This window comes from Myxocyprinus asiaticus, chromosome 39 (genome assembly GCF_019703515.2).
Source record: "Myxocyprinus asiaticus isolate MX2 ecotype Aquarium Trade chromosome 39, UBuf_Myxa_2, whole genome shotgun sequence".
Taxonomy (NCBI): domain Eukaryota; kingdom Metazoa; phylum Chordata; class Actinopteri; order Cypriniformes; family Catostomidae; genus Myxocyprinus; species Myxocyprinus asiaticus.
Window position 1 is genome coordinate 1,002,501 of NC_059382.1, and position 17,500 is coordinate 1,020,000.

At 38.8% G+C, this 17,500-nt stretch overlaps 1 protein-coding gene across 1 annotated transcript in view; it reads right to left on the bottom strand.

Moving 5' to 3' along the window:
- Nucleotides 1-17,500, bottom strand: part of LOC127430063 (caseinolytic peptidase B protein homolog) — a 59,895-nt gene that overhangs the window by 31,854 nt on the left and 10,541 nt on the right. Inside the window, exons 4-5 of the mRNA XM_051679513.1 lie at nucleotides 7,369-7,472; nucleotides 5,732-5,860 (exon numbers count right to left, since the gene is read on the bottom strand). Coding sequence (XP_051535473.1) covers nucleotides 5,732-5,860; nucleotides 7,369-7,472 — 233 coding nt within the window. The remainder of the gene's footprint in view (nucleotides 1-5,731; nucleotides 5,861-7,368; nucleotides 7,473-17,500) is intronic.

Below are 17,500 nucleotides of genomic sequence, written 5' to 3' on the forward strand. Positions count from 1 at the left end.
CGGCAAAATTCCCTGTATTATATTAAATTACCAAATGAATAAAGCATTAAATTAAAATAAATTACCAAACGAAAAAATAATATTGTTAGGCCTTTTCTTTACACAAACTTAAATTAGCCGTACCCTGTTCTGTAGATGAATAAAGTCATCTGAATGACATTCTCAGAATGTTCTGCACTTTTTTTCAAGACCATAAACTATAAGAACTATTTGTGCAATGCTGAGTTCACTTTCAGAAAACAAGCTTTTGAACATTTTAAATATGTTAAATCTAACCCTCTTTACCTCGGATCACGTTTGCTGAGCTTCTTCAGAAAATGTAAATCGCATTATGATGCTAAAATTAATTTTAGATGGTAATCGAGTTCAGTTGGTCGTTAAAAGTTGCTGGACAAATATGCGGGACATAATGCAGTTGTGATGGCGATGCTTTAGATTAGATGATTGTTTAAAATATCCTATTGAATATCAGGAATGTATCATATGTAAACACTGATATTACACCGCATCAGTGTTTGTTTAATAGTCTGTGCACACAGCACATACACATCGATGGATGCTCCTGATACTGACACTGAAAGTTTCCCCCATTACTTAGTGCAGGTTGCCAGCTTGAACAGGGCCATGACGATTCGCTTTCGGGTCAAAACCGGTGGCAACCTGCGATAGACGCAACATCAGGACCGATATTACAGTCCTATCAGAAGTGCAACTGTTCCCTTTTGATTGCAATTCGTCATCTTCTGATTGCATTTATTTGTGAAATTAAAAGTAAGCTGACTAATTTCAATGAATTGTCTCAATACTCTCCCCATTTTACCAAAACTTCAGGTGGGGTGGGGGGATTAGGGACATCTGGGAGGCGAAAGGTACACAATTAGCGATAAACACACATTTCTGTATGGAAACGGCTTAAGGACAGATTTCTTTTGCAATAAACCAAAACTTATGCGACAGAGTGTTTTTTTAAATTTCTTTTTTTTTAAGCATGACGTCATCATGCACACCATTTTTATTGATAAAAGGCCATTTGAAAGGAAACAAGCAGAAGACGACATGTTGCAAACTTTTTGTTTTTCATTTTCACTTTGTCGATAGCAAAAAGTGGATGGAAACTAGGTTAGTGTCTCAAACCATCTAGCACCACCAAAACTTTGACTAGATTGCACTAGAGAGTCAATTTCCGCCCACCTAGATTTTCTGCTATTTAGAAACCGTTCATCAGACCTTACATCACCTTCAGACCATGTTGACTAAAAGTTATGGAATTAATTTTGATAGACCAAACTGAAGACCAAACCAAAGAATTTGCCGTAGAAGACCCTACACAGAATGAAAGGTTGTATCTTCGCAACTTGGCATATGCCATCACCACCAAGCCCTGAAGGTACATGAACAATTTCGGAACAACGCCACCTACTGGTCCTGAAATATGGAATAATGATAGATTTGCTTATAACTCTTCAATACTTAAACCTTAATTCCTGAGACTGGTGTCTTTACATTCCTCGAGTCGAATGAGTTGAGTTGAATGATACTCAATGTCCTGGGTCAGCCACATTGTACATTCACCATTTTGAAATTTGATGCAAAATGCTGCATTTGATTAATGCTTTGGTGTATCTAGACCAGTGGTTCTCAAACTTTTTTGCACCAAGGCACATCTTTGTAAATATTACATTTCCAAGGCACACCATTTTTTTCCTCAAAATACAATGACGCATACATCCTCATAAATGTGAAATATACTGTAATAAACCTGAAACACAAATCAGAAACTAAAAAAAGGACTTGAAACCATGGTAAATTATATAAATAAAAAATGTACTACACAACTTTCATGGAATATTTGAAAAAGGTTATTTAGGCTGTAAGGGCAAATCAGGGCTCTACGCAAACATTTTTATTTAGGAAAAAAATGCTAAAGAATAATGACGGATAAAAATAATGTGATGATTATAAAGCAATGTTTGTTTATTTTTTGGAACTTGCGTTGACCTGGAATTTGCATAAATTCCTGCTTGGTAGTCTCATCATAAAGTGTGAACATTTCAACAGGATATGCAGTTTTTGCAGTCTGGCAGTGCGTGGTTATAATGTTACAATGCGCACCTCCGTTAGAAGCAGAATAATGTTTGGTGCGCTGTCACCCTCTCGCAGTTGTGCAAAGGGGCTCTCATTGTTAGTGACATTTCATGGTTATTTTTTTTTTATTTTGCTTATCATGATGATTTAGACGAGGACGCTGACATGCTGTTTACTGGTATCGCGCATTTTATGGATTCATGCGCTATTTTTCTCAGAAACTTGCGTTTGAGCGTGAGGTTAACACATCATCCATCAATAATTAATTAGTCAAAACACTGACCGTCATTTTGATAGATAGGCCTACAAGCAAGAATCTCCGCTTAAACCATTTTCACGTGGTATATCTTCACTATCTCTCGGTAGCGTGTGCGTGAAAGAGAGAAGAGAGAGCGCTCGCAGCTGTGTGAGACTGAGAAAACAGTGCTTTGAATGCAAAACTAACTAACATGCCTCTTTTAAAAGTACTTGGTATATGATGCAAGATGCATCAGGGTGTTTTTATTCTGATTGTAGGTTGCAATAAGTTTGGGTGTAAGATCAGCTGTCACTCTATTGGTTTATTGTCTTGAGCCTGGTCTCCATACATGCTTGGGGTAGTGCAGAGTAAAATAACACCAAATCTAAGGGGCCGTTTACACGACAACGTTTTCAACTAAAAACAGAAAACTTTTGTACGCGTTTTGGATGTTTGTTTACACAACAACGGCGTTTTGAAAACGGGTTTCAAAGTGCAAGTTTTTGAAAACGATGCCGTTATCGTCTCCGTGTAAACGTACAAAAACGCGAATTTGTGAAAACGATGATGTCATGCGCATGCGTATTACGTGTTCAGTCTATAGGCACTACAATGGCAGACTACAGGACTGTGTTTGTGCTGCTTAAGATTTTGAGTTTATTGACACTACGCCAGCAAAGTAATTATAATAATAAAGCAACCTCATTTTTCCCCTTTTTCTCCCAATTTGGAATGCCCAGTGCCCAATGTGCTTTTTAAGTCCTCGTGGTCACGTAGTGATTCGCCTCAGTCTGGGTGGCAGAGGATGAATCCCAGTTGCCTCCGCATATGAGACCGTCAAGCCGCGCATCTTATCACGTGGCTTGTTGAGCACGTTGCCACAGAGACAGAGGCTTCACGCCATCCACCGCGGCAACCACGCTCAACTCACCACGCGCCCCACCGAGAACTAACCACATTATAGCCACCATGAGGAGGTTACCCCATGTGACTCTTCCCTCATTAGCAACCGGGTCAATTTGTTTGCTTAGGAGACCTGGCTGGAGTCACTCAGCACGCCCTGGATTCAAACTCGCAACTCCAGGGGTGGTAGCCAACGTATTTTACCACTGAGCTACCCAGGTCCCCCGTCCAGCTGTGTCTGAACACAAGAATGCGTCCTCATCTTGTGCTGTTGCTGGTGTCAATCAAGTGTGTGGTTTGTTGTCTGTACAGCTGGAGTTTTGCTTACTGCCCCCTGCTGAAAACAAGGGCCCCGTTTACACCTTGCAACAACATGCGTTTTATATCTGGATGGTATCTGGATATTCTTTAGCTGGATTGCATTTACACCTTGCAGTCAAATGTGACTACACTGTGATGGGACAGAGATCCGATAATTCAAATGCTTTCCATCAGACAGGGTTTTTACTTCATTTAAATGTTCTTGGCAGCTGCCAAAGCTAAATATCGGTTGGCAAATAAAATGAATGCCGCTTTGTATATGCTTCTCATCTGAAATGAGCGAGTAAAGACTGGTTTCACATTAGGGTCAGGGTGATTTGAAAACCGGAGAGAAACGTGAGCGAGTGTGGATTTGAGGAGAGGGATGAGGTATTCCAAGTGTATTTCAATGGAACAATTCATGGAATATTGTTCATTGTTTGGGTGACAAGACTGCAAGACAGCAGTGTCTGTTTTGATCTTCACATTGCAGTGGTTGAATTAACAGAAAAGGCAAGAACCCGCAACACAGTGCTTTAACATCGGATGACTGTAGCATAACATCATCACATAATTACTTAGGTGGTTGCATTCGGACAGCATTTACACCTTCCATGAATGTGTTCAGAATCTGTTCCTGACCACCTCCGAATGTGGTTTCAGTGATCCGATCCTGATGTTTCTTGGGTACATTTACACCTGTCATTTAAGGCGGGCAAGTGGAATCTGATAGCAATCCGATCACCTAAAACATGTTAATGCAAGGTGTAAATGGGGCTATGAAGGTGGTACTTCAAGCTTGATTTGCTCCGATGTTTGTAATATTCCTTATTACGGTCCAGAGACATGATTTATTGCGTACATTTTTTAACACGTTACGTTTTATTTAATATTGAGCTAGCACGTTCAATTGAAAGCCCTAATTTTAAATAATTCTCTTAATGACTTTGGCATCTTTGTGATGATTTTGATACTCTCCTCTGTTTTCAGAATCACTTCACATGTACATAAAAAATAAGCTGCAATGATGACCAACCTTTTTGTGTCAACCCATAGTAATTATATTAATCTTCATTTAAGAACAACACTCAATTGCATGGTGTCTACATACACAGATGCTTTCTAAGGCAGCATCTGAAATGAAACCTCAATGGTAGCTGATTTTGACAGACAGACAGACAGATAGATAGAGAGACAGACAGTCCTGTAATGTGCTAGCCTCTCTCATTCTCATTGCATTAAAATGGTGCTGTCTCACCCTGATGATGTCATCGTGTGATAAATACACCTCACTGTCAGACATGGCGCTGCTCTGTCTGAGGGGGGCGTGGCTTTATTCCAACTAAGGTTTCTGGGTAATGCGCTCCACACCGTAATCTAATTTCTCAGCATCAAAAAACGTAATTTTGTTCTTTGTTGTGGGTTGTTTCTGACGCTTTAATCTAAAAATGTGTCTGCCTCCAGAAAACATCCAGTGATTTATAGAAAGTGTTGATACTTAAAGTGAGTGTCTAACCACACAAGGGTCTCTCTCTACCTCTGCTACTGAAAGACAGACAGATAGAAAGAGAGACAGTGTATTTAAGGGTTATATATTGTATTCAGAGGGATGTGAACGTGTGTGTGTGTGTGTGTGTGTGTGTGTGTGTGTGTGTGTGTGAGTGTGTGTGTGCCCTCAGGCTATAATAACACACTCATGTAAATCACATTACACACACACACACACACACACTTCCTGTCACCTGTCATGTTTGGGTCACGTAACCCACAGTGTCTCTACTGCAGAGGTCAAAGGTCAAGCCTGACGTCCTCAGGCTAACAGGAACAGATCGCTGCTCAATATTAGAGTGAGTGTGTGTGTGTGTGTGTGTAAAATACAGACTCTTTAAATATGAAACTGAAACAAAACTCATGATGACCTTCTCGGTTTATAAACGCTGATATCAGAAGCTGTCTGTTTAATTTACTGGATTGTTTCAGGTCATCTTACTGTAAACGTGACACTTTCGTTACCCAGTACAGAACAGTTTGCGTCGCTTTGAGGGAGTTCCTGGATGTAAATGTGTGTTTACCGAGTTTTCTTTTCAAGTTTGGGTTAGTCTCTAGTCATTATTATTAGCTTTATTAAAAAAACAATAGAAGTTATTGATAGAATGTAAATGTGTGTTTGTGTGTTTAGGTATCCTGAGGGTCATGTGACCTCACCTGCTTCCAGCAGCATCCGGACGGTCCGCAGGTCATCGGCCAGAACAGCGTAATGCAGCGGAGTACATCCACGAAAACTAGCGCGACTGCTCAAACGATTACTGAACTCGTCCTCTCTACTCACCAACACTGAGAGAAAGAGATATTAGAGAGCATGTCATGACCAGGTCATATTTCACACTTAACTCAATGGAAAATAACAATTTATAATTAATTTTGCATAAAAAACCTTTTGAGTTTTTTGTAATTCTCATTATTCTTCAATGGTCATTAATTTATTACAATAAAAATAACTGTAACACAATAATTAAAATTTTAATAAGCCTATATTTACAAAAACTAATATTACCAAGATGTACACTCCAAAAATATATTTTAAAATGTATGCATTTCAATTTCATAAAATTCCATCAAACTGAATCGAGAAATCTTTATTAAAATAAACTAATAAAAAAAAGTTGTTTAATTTAGTTAAACATTACACAATTCAATTTGATGGAAATTTTGTTATGAAATTGAAATGCATAAATCTTAAAAATAGGCAAAAATATTTGTTTAAGTGTATGCATATTTTTCATTTAAATAATAATATATATAATAATAAAAAATAATATTTTTTTTGGCATTTCAGTAATGAAACATCCCCCCCAATAATTCTCATTAGATATATTTCATTTTGAATTTGGGGTGAAATATGACCTATAAATGTTCTTGACAGGTTTCGTGATATTCACTCATATTTCAAAATATTGCGTAAGCTCATCAAATCATATCAAAGTCAAATATAAAGAAATATGACAGTAACACAGACACTTAATGAGAGATGTGGGTGTGTGGTAATATTCTACAGCGCTCTTAAAACAAGACAAACAGTTTGAATTAAGAACAAACACATGTAAAAACACTCTCATAAACTGTACAATTATTCTCTGTACAGACGTACAAAAATATATCATAAAAGAGCAGCGATGTTTTGCTTGTACAGAAAGATATTTTCTCTGTGGCTGCTGTCAGGCCGGTCGTCATGGGTAAGTAATGTCTTAGAGCCGGATAATCACGACTAAACCCAATAAACCGTCAGACGACCAGAGACCAGCGATCCATCACACACACACACACACACACAACTCGCATGGAAAATTCTCATATTCCACACACACACACACACACACACACACACACACACACACACACACACACACACACACACACACACACACACACACACACACAAACACGCTCATTCATCATGTTGCTTCAGGGAAAGATGTTCCTTCAAGACCCAAAAACTGCCAACAAAACAAATGTGAGTAATATACATACAGCAGCCAGATATGATATACACACACATCTGCTCTGTGTGTGTGTGTGAGATGAAAAACACCTACAAAAACACTCTACTAAATGAATCGAGCCGATATGCAAACAGCTTTAGACAAGTGTGTGTGTGTGTGTGTAATATTCAGTGTTGTGTGTTTCATATGTCTTTGCTTTAAATTGATCTTTGTAATAACACACACTCTTTATGTAAGTGTGGGTGTGGATGATGCTTTTTAAATGATTATGAAGATCACGATGATGAAGATGGTCATGAAATAAGCACAACATGTAAATGTGTCTCACATGTGTTGTCTTACCCTCTAGCGAGTGAACGCCCTTCTCGCGAGCTGTTTCATACACACTACTGAAGTCATCACCCATGTTTGGATCAGCGCCCGCCTCTAACAGAACCTTCACCACACTGAAAGAGACAGACAGATCATTAATGTAAATCAGAATAGATTCAGAGAACAGAAGTTTTACTTGGAATACACGGAAGCATGTACATGACAAATACACAAAAAACCTTTTCATTGTGTTAAACAACGTTACAAAGATGTTTCAAATTTTCTTTCTTGAAAGACAGACAGACAGATAGATAGACGAATGGACAGACAGGAGGAGAGATAGACAGAGAGATACACGGATAGACACAGATGGTCAAAAAGACAGACAGACAGACAGATAGTTAGACAGACGGACAGACAGACAGACAGAGAGATAGACATGCCCGGACAGACTGACAGACAGAGAGAGAGATAGACAGACAGACATGCCCGGATAGACTGATAGTCACAGACAGACACATGTATAGACAGACAGATGGACAGACAGACATGCCCAGAAAGTCTGACAGATAGACAGACAGAGAGAGAGATAGACAGACAGAGAGATAGGTGGACAGACATGCCCGGACAGACTGATAGTCACAGACAGACACATGTATAGACAGACAGACAGACAGACTGACAGATAGACAGACAGAGAGAGAGATAGACAGACAGAGAGATAGATGGATAGACATGCCCAGACAGACTGATAGTCACAGACAGACACATGTATAGACAGACAGATGGACAGATAGACAGACTGATAGACAGAGAGATAGACATGCCCAGACAGACAGAGAGATAGACAGAGAGAGAGAGATAGACAGACAGAGAGATAGATGGATACACGTGCCCGGACAGACTGATAGTCACAGACAGACACATGTATAGACAGACAGACGGACAGACAGACAGACAGATGGACAGACAGAGAGATAAGACATGCCTAGACAGACTGACAGATAGACAGACAGAGAGATAGATGGATAGACATGCCCGGACAGACTGATAGTCACAGACAGACACATGTATAGACAGACAGATGGACAGACAGACAGACAGAGAGATAGATGGATAGACACAAACAAACAAATAGTCAAACAGAAAGACAGGTAGGTGGTAGACAGACAGAAAGACAGACAGAATTACAGATAGACACAGACAGACAGAGAGATAGACGGATAGACAGATAGACAGGCAGAGACACATAGATAGCCAAACAGACAAGCAGGTAGGTGGTAGACAAACAGAAAGATATGAGATGGATAGTCGGACAAACAGATAAGAGACACAGATGGATAGACAGACAGACAGATGGTTAGACAGACAGAGAGACAGACAGACATACAGTGCATCCGGAAAGTATTCACAGCGCTTCACTTTTTCCACATTTTGTTATGTTACAGCCTTATTCCAAAATGGATTAAATTCATTATTTTCCTCAAAATTCTACAAACAATACCCCATAATGACAATGTGAAAGAAGTTTGTTTGAAATCTTTGCAAATTTATAAAAAATAAAAAACAAAAAAAATTCACATGTACATAAGTATTCACAGCCTTTGCTCAATACTTTGTTGAAGCACCTTTGGCACCAATTACAGCCTCAAGTCTTTTTGAGTTTGATGCTACAAGCTTGGCACACCTATTTTTGGGCAGTTTCTCCCATTCTTCTTTGCAGGACCTCTCAAGCTCCATCAGGTTGGATGGGGAGCGTCGGTGCACAGCCATTTTCAGATCTCTCCAGAGATGTTCAATCGGGTTCAAGTCTGGGCTCTGGCTGGGCCACTCAAGGACATTCACAGAGTTGTCCTGGAGCCACTCCTTTGTTATCTTGGCTGTGTGCTTAGGGTCGCTGTCCTGTTGGAAGATGAACCTTCGTCCCAGTCTGAGGTCCAGAGCGCTCTGGAGCAGGTTTTCATCAAGGATGTCTCTGTACATTGCTGCATTCATCTTTCCCTCGATCCTGACTAGTCTCCCAGCTCCCAAACTTCTTTCACGTTGTCATTATGGGGTATTGTTTGTAGAAAGGAAAGTTATTATGAGGAAAATAATGAATTTAATCCATTTTGGAATAAGGCTGTAACATAACAAAATGTGGAAAAAGTGAAGCGCTGTGAATACTTTCCGGATGCACTGTACAGCCAGTTAGACAGACAAATGGATAGATAGACAGACAGAGACACAAACAGGCAGACACACAGACAGATGGACAGACAGACATAAAAATGGATAGATTGACAGACAGACACATACAGATAGACAGACAGACAGACAGATACACAGACAGCCAGACAGAAAGACAGACAAACAGATATATAGAGTCAGATAGAGATACATAGATAGTCAGACAGACAGACAGATCCACTGTTGGGATGGGAGTTCAATGCATGTTGTGAGTGTGCAATGTTTCCTTGGAGACGCTGATGGTCTGGAGCGGTCCAGGATTCCACAACACTTGAGTGAACGGAACACACACTTACCAAAAAGAGTCAGCGCAGCATCAAAACAAACACACTCACAATAGAGACGACTATCACCATCACTCTCACACACACACCTCAGGTACACAAGTTCACACACAATCAGTCTGTCACATTTACACAGTCAGTGTTATTGTCACTGTGCACTCGACCAAAAGAGACAGCACACACACACACATTATACAGTGAAACATGATATTTAAATCAAACATAAAGGTACTAAAACTTATAACACCCTCTTTCCTGCTCTAAACTTTAAAAAGATGATAAAATAAATAAAAAAACAAAACAAACTGACTAAAAACCTTAAAGCCCTGATGTTCTCTGAAGCAGCGGAATGTTTTGAGGTTGTACAAAGTTTCAATATGAGATCTGAGGAGAAAAATGGAGCATATGTGAGAGATCAAAGAGTACTGAACCTGACCAAAGCACAAACTCAAACACACCAGTGTGTGTGTGTGTGTGTGTGCGCGCGTGAGTGAGTGGGTGTGTGTGTGTGTGTGTGTGCGTGAGTGAATGGGTGTGTGTAGTGTGTGTGTGTGTGTGTGAGGGTGTAGTATGTTAGTGAGTGAGTGAGTGAGTGTGTGTAGTGTGTGTAGTGTGTGTGAGTGGGAGTGTGTGTGTGGAGTGTGTGTGAGTGTGTGTGAGAGTGTAGTATGTGAGTGAGTGTGTGTAGTGTGTATGAGTGAGTGTGTGAGTGAGTGAGTGTATGTGTGTGTGATTGTGTGAATGAGTGAGTGTGTGTGAATGTGTGCTGTGAGTGTGTGTGTGAATGTGTGCGTGTGTGTATGTGTGCTGTGAGTGAGTGTGTGTGTGTGCTGTGAGTGAGTGTGTGTAATGTGTGTGTGTGCTGTGAGTGTGTGTGTGCTGTGAGTGTGTGTGTAGTGTGTGTGCTGTGAGTGAGTGTGTGTAGTGTGTGTGTGTGTGCTGTGAGTGTGTGTGTGTAGTGTGTGTGTGTGTGCTGTGAGTGAGTGAGTGTGCTGTGAGTGAGTGTGTGAGTGAGTGTGCTGTGAGTGAGTGTGTGTGTGTGTGTGCTGTGAGTGTGTGTGTGTAGTGTGTGTGTGCTGTGAGTGTGTGTGTGTGAATGTGTGTGCTGTGAGTGAGTGTGCGTAAATGTGTGTGTGAGTGTGTGTGCTGTGAGTGAGTGTGCTGTGAGTGAGTGTGTGAGTGTGTGTGCTGTGAGTGAGTGTGCTGTGAGTGAGTGTGTGAATGTGTGTGCTGTGAGTGAGTGTGCGTGAATGTGTGTGCTGTGAGTGAGTGTGTGTGCTGTGAGTGAGTGTGTGAGTGAGTGTGCTGTGAGTGAGTGTGTGAGTGTGTGTGCTGTGAGTGAGTGTGTGTGTGTGTGCTGTGAGTGTGTGTGTGTGAATGTGTGTGCTGTGAGTGAGTGTGCGTAAATGTGTGTGTGTGTGTGTGTGCTGTGAGTGAGTGTGCTGTGAGTGAGTGTGTGAGTGTGTGTGCTGTGAGTGAGTGTGCGTGAATGTGTGTGCTGTGAGTGAGTGTGCGTGAATGTGTGTGCTGTGAGTGAGTGTGCTGTGTGTGTGCTGTGAGTGAGTGTGCTGTGAGTGAGTGTGCGTAAATGTGTGTGTGAGTGTGTGTGCTGTGAGTGAGTGTGCTGTGAGTGAGTGTGTGAATGTGTGTGCTGTGAGTGAGTGTGCGTGAATGTGTGTGCTGTGAGTGAGTGTGCGTGAATGTGTGTGCTGTGAGTGAGTGTGCGTGAATGTGTGTGCTGTGAGTGAGTGTGCGTGAATGTGTGTGCTGTGAGTGAGTGTGCTGTGAGTGTGTGTGCATGTGCTGTGAGTGTGTGTGTAGTGTGTGTGCTGTGAGTGAGTGTGCTGTGAGCGTGTGTGCATGTGCTGTGAGTGAGTGTGTGTAGTGTGTGTGTGTGTGCTGTGAGTGTGTGTGCGTGAATGTGTGTGCTGTGAGTGAGTTTGCATGAATGTGTTGAGTGTGTGTGCTGTGAGTGAGTGTGCGAGTGTGTGTGCTGTGAGTGTGTGTGTGAATGTGTGTGCTGTGAGTGTGTGCTGTGAGTGTGCGTGCTGTGTGCGTGCGTGCTGTGAGTGTGCGTGCTGTGAGTGAGTGTGTGAGTGTGTGTGCTGTGAGTGTGTGTGTGTGAATGTGTGTGCTGTGATTGAGTGTGTGTAGTGTGTGTGTGTGCTGTGAGTGAGTGTGTGTAGTGTGTGTGTGTGTGTGTGCTGTGAGTGAGTGTGTGTGAATGTGTGTGCTGTGAGTGTGTGTGCTGTGAGTGTGTGTGTGTGAATGTGCGTGCTGTGAGTGTGTGTGAGTGTGTGTGTGTGAATGTGTGTGCTGTGAGTGTGAGTGTGTGTGTGTGCTGTGAGTGAGTGTGTGTGCTGTGAGTGTGAGTGTGAGTGTGTGTGCTGTGAGTGTGTGTGCTGTGAGTGTGTGTGCTGTGAGTGTGTGCGTGTGTGTTGAGTACTCAAAAGAGTTTGAAATCAAGAAACACTCACTAAAATGAAAGGTTAAATCAATGGAATTACAAGTTGTTTTTTCTGCACAAATACTTTCACAAAAAAGTTGTGAAAGAAGCCTTCCGTGACATGCTGAAGACCCTTTTGACAAAAATGTATAATTAAAAAAAATATTAAAAGATAAGGTCTAAGGTAACATTTAGTCCAAACGAGCCCACGCAGAGAAATTCATTAATTGAACAGAAGGAACTGAACTAAAAAAAAACGAGTTTTTAATCCCTGAACAAAACACTAGAATTTAATGTGGCATAAACAATTAATCAAATCATTTACGGCTGTCTGATTGAATTTATATAAAAGTAAAATTAATTAAAAAAAAAAAACTAAAAAAAAAAAAAATCACAATTACAAAAATGGATTGTTCCGGCTCTAAAAGCTGATTGGACGAGCAATGACAGAAAATATCTAATATTTACACACCAGATGAATTATATTAATATATTAATGCACAATGTTTCAACAGGTGACAACGTTGAACAGCCCCTGCTTTATCTTACCAACACCTCTTAACTGTGGTTAAATCACTGTAGCACATGGTTTCTCCATATTTAAAACAGCCGCTAGTGTCAAAAACAAACAAACAAAATATAGCTGTCTGTATATGTCACAGAATGAGTGAGATCACAGATCAATGATAAAAACATGTTCTATGTTCAGTGTGGATAACATACGGACACACACCTGCCTCTGACGACCTGTGTTTACAAAACACACCTCACACAGGACTCTTCTTTCCGCTAGCACACACACACACACGCACACACACACCTGGACAGACGACGTCCAGCTGTCCCATATCTGTATCAGACAGCTGGTATGATCAGAGGTCAAAACATGTGTGTGTTGGCAAAGTTACTTTGAAACTGTAGTTTAAGTTACAAGCTACTCATAAATTACTGTCAAGCTGCACTTTTTAAAAAGGTAGTTATCTACACCATAAGCTCACAGCAGAGGGGAAACATCTTTTTAAATATGTCAATTATTAATATATATATTAACTCAGTTAAGAGTGACAAGATGAAACTTGAACCGACAGATAAACACTAGGGATGCACCGATGTCTCGTCAATTATTGACAAATTAAAACCAGTGGCAAATCGATCATAGGCATGAAAATGCTAATGTGAAAAAACAATAGTTTCTTTCTTTCTTTATGTTCATTTCTTGCATTGTATAAAGTGTACAATCATTGTTTTGTGTGTGTGTGTAATATAAATGTAATCTGAAAATGTAAAACATTTTTAATACGCACAATATTCCATCATATGTAAATTGTGAGTTCAATTGTTTAGAACAATCAGAAGCGCATTAAATTATGTTATATGTTTTATATATATATCTCTTCCAAATGTGTTCAACTGATTCTACCTCTTTGTACATTTTTTTAAAAGTATAATCTATATGCAAAACAGTGATCTGATGACAAAATAAAGTGGCAAAATTTTGGCATCAGCCAATAGTATTTTTGTTGTTGTTAAAATTATCCGCCACATAATTCATATCGGTGCATCCCATAAATACGAAACAGAAAATGAATAAGAAAAAGTCAACAGTAGTGGACAGTACAGGTATTTAAGTTTTATAAAAAAGTACCAAATCTTTCAGTATAAAGACGACTTGCGTAAACGTTCAAACGTAAATTGTCTAAATAAACCAGTTCACTAAAATGAATCAGACTTCTCAATGCTATACGAGAGAAAGCACAGTTTAGGAGAGCATTTGATTTTTATGTATGTAAAATAAATTCGGTTACGTATATGAGTGGCTATCGAAGTTTTCTCCTGCTGAAGTTCACGCTTCCCAACTCTTGTCCTCATTAAGAATAAATGCCCCGTTCCCACCCACTCCAGAATAATCCCAGCACATTCCCACCACGGCTCGCCCTTTTCACTCCCTAAATGAGGGATAATCCCCCTCTCCAGAAGCCCTTCTTTTCTGTCTTTCACTGCGTGCTCTCATTTCTCTTTCTTTTTCTTGGAGTGAGGCGTTGTGTCGTTCGGTCGGAACGGTCAACAAGGGTTCCTCTTCATTGCTGGTCATTGTCCACGTGAATGGACAGATGTGGGTGGTGTCCGTCGCCGGGTGAAGAGTGCAAACAGTCTCACACACATCAAAGCTCAACAAACATCTCTGTCTAAAGCACATCCTTCTGCTTTTAAAAGAGCAACAGTGTCAGACTTTGATCACGGTCGAGCTGGTTCTCTATCGGAGAGAAGCGCCGGACTCGTCCCAACACCCAACCACAACTTCGGCAAGATACTCTACAAAAATCTCCACAAATCAACAAAACATATCGACTTATTTCCAAGACATTCCAAAGAACAGCAACATCTCTGATAGTGTTCCAGGATAAACAGCTTGTTTAATCCAACATTAAGATTTTTGGTTAAATGTGTAAATGCAGTGGGGTCCAAAAGTCTGATACCACATTCTGCTTCAGTGAAAACTTTCACAGCTGATTATAACCGCTTAATCCCCTTTTTCAGACCTGTGACCGTACATAACCTTTATAACAACCCGCACCAGCTCAAACAACAAAACCACATCTTGCTAGTCTCATGTTGCCAGACTTGAAGGATGCTGCCTTAGAAGACAACTGCCTATCAAGACAGTAGACAGCGAGGTTATCAGAAGCCCTTCAACATATAATCACATGAAGTATATGAAATACAGATATCTATGATTCAATTTTCAAAGAAGATTTCAGATGACAGATTTTTTTCAGTTTACAGATTTCAAAAATTAGCATTTTCACTAGTGAAAACCGAGAGATCTATAATTCATATTCTGCATGTGATTAAATGTTAAAAGAGCTCGCGATAGACAGCTCACTACGTTTAGGAAATGAGCAAATTAATTCTTCAATTAAAATAATTCATATAGATTAGTGTTGTCAAAAATACCGGTATATCGGTACGAAAATAAAAAAGATGTAATGATACCAGTGTTTCTACAGTACTGGTAGTACTGAGCACCAACTCAATCCGGTACTCACACGCTGTCTGTCTCATACACAACTGCTTTCAAATGCTCACACACTTAATTGAGTGTGTTGTGCTACTTTTAACTGAAATGGACAATTAATACAATTATTATTAATTGTGTGATTATTAAACTGCAAAAGGATGCAATATTAAGTCTGTCTTAGTCAGAAGTGAAGCCTCCATTAAAACCACACGTCAAAATAAATGCACGATTCAAAATAAAAGCTCACGTCAAAATAAAAGCTCATAACAAAATAAATGCACGATTCAAAATAAAAGCTCATGTCAAAATAAATGCACGATTCAAAATAAAAGCTCACATCAAAATAAATGCACGATTCAAAATAAATTAGCTTGATTCAAAATAAAAGCTTGTCAAAATGCACGATTCAAAATAAAAGCTCGTCAAAATAAAAGCTCACGTCAAAAATGCACGATTCAAAATAAATTTGCACGATTCAAAATAAAAGCTCGTCAAAATAAAAGCTCATAACAAAAATACACGATTCAAAATAAAAGCTCACGTCAAAATAAATGCACGATTCAAAATAAAAGCTCACGTCAAAATAAATGCACGATTCAAAATAAAAGCTCACGTCAAAATAAAAGCTCATGTCAAAATAAATGCATGATTCAAAATAAAAGCTCACGTCAAAATAAAAGCTCACGTCAAAATAAATGCACGATTCAAAATAAAAGCTAGTCAAAATAAAAGCTCACATTAAAATAAATGCACGATTCAAAATAAAAGCTCACATTAAAATAAATGCACGATTCAAAATAAAAGCTCATGTTAAAATAAATGGACGATTCAAAATAAAAGCTCACATTAAAATAAATGGACGATTCAAAATAAAAGCTCACATTAAAATAAATGCACGATTCAAAATAAAAGCTCACGTTAAAATAAATGCACGATTCAAAATAAAAGCTCACGTTAAAATAAATGCACGATTCAAAATAAAAGCTCACGTTAAAATAAATGGACGATTCAAAATAAAAGCTCACGTTAAAATAAATGGACGATTCAAAATAAAAGCTCACATTAAAATAAATGCACGATTCAAAATAAAAGCTCACGTTAAAATAAATGCACGATTCAAAATAAAAGCTCACGTTAAAATAAATGCACGATTCAAAATAAAAGCTCACGTTAAAATAAATGCACGATTCAAAATAAAAGCTAGTCAAAATAAAAGCTCACATTAAAATAAATGCACGATTCAAAATAAAAGCTCACGTTAAAATAAATGCACGATTCAAAATAAAAGCTCACATTAAAATAAATGCACGATTCAATAAAAGCTCACGTTAAAATAAATGCACGATTCAAAATAAAAGCTCACATTAAAATAAATGAACGATTCAAAATAAAAGCTCACATTAAAATAAATGCACGATTCAAAATAAAAGCTCACGTTAAAATAAATGGACGATTCAAAATAAAAGCTCACATTAAAATAAATGCACGATTCAAAATAAAAGCTCACGTTAAAATAAATGCACGATTCAAAATAAAAGCTCACATTAAAATAAATGCATGATTCAAAATAAAAGCTAGTCAAAATAAAAGCTCACATTAAAATAAATGCACGATTCAAAATAAAAGCTCACGTTAAAATAAATGCACGATTCAAAATAAAAGCTCACGTTAAAATAAATGCACGATTCAAAATAAAAGCTCACATTAAAATAAATGCACGATTCAAAATAAAAGCTAGTCAAAATAAAAGCTCACGTCAAAATAAAAGCTTGATGGCTAAAATTTAATTGCAACAGAAATATATTACAACTGTATAGAAAAAGGTTATGTTCACTGTAGTAATATTAATAATAAATAATGATTAATAAATAATAAAGCAATATATCACAAGAAAGATTAAAAAAGGATTTGGGAAAAGATAAAACAGTTTTCAGTAGGGCCCTACTTAAAAACACTTAAGCAATGCATTCTTCGTTGAGAAACACTTGACAAAAGTAGACTGATGTCTGCATGAAAACTCATGAATTTGTTTGACTGCTCTGATATGAAGACAAACGTTTATCGAATCCAGTGATTCATTTTTCCTCACAAGTGCTCATTTTAACTGTATGAGAACTTTGTTTCCAGCTGGACTGACAGAAACCTGTGTACACCGTCTCCTGAATCACAAGAAGTCTGAGACTC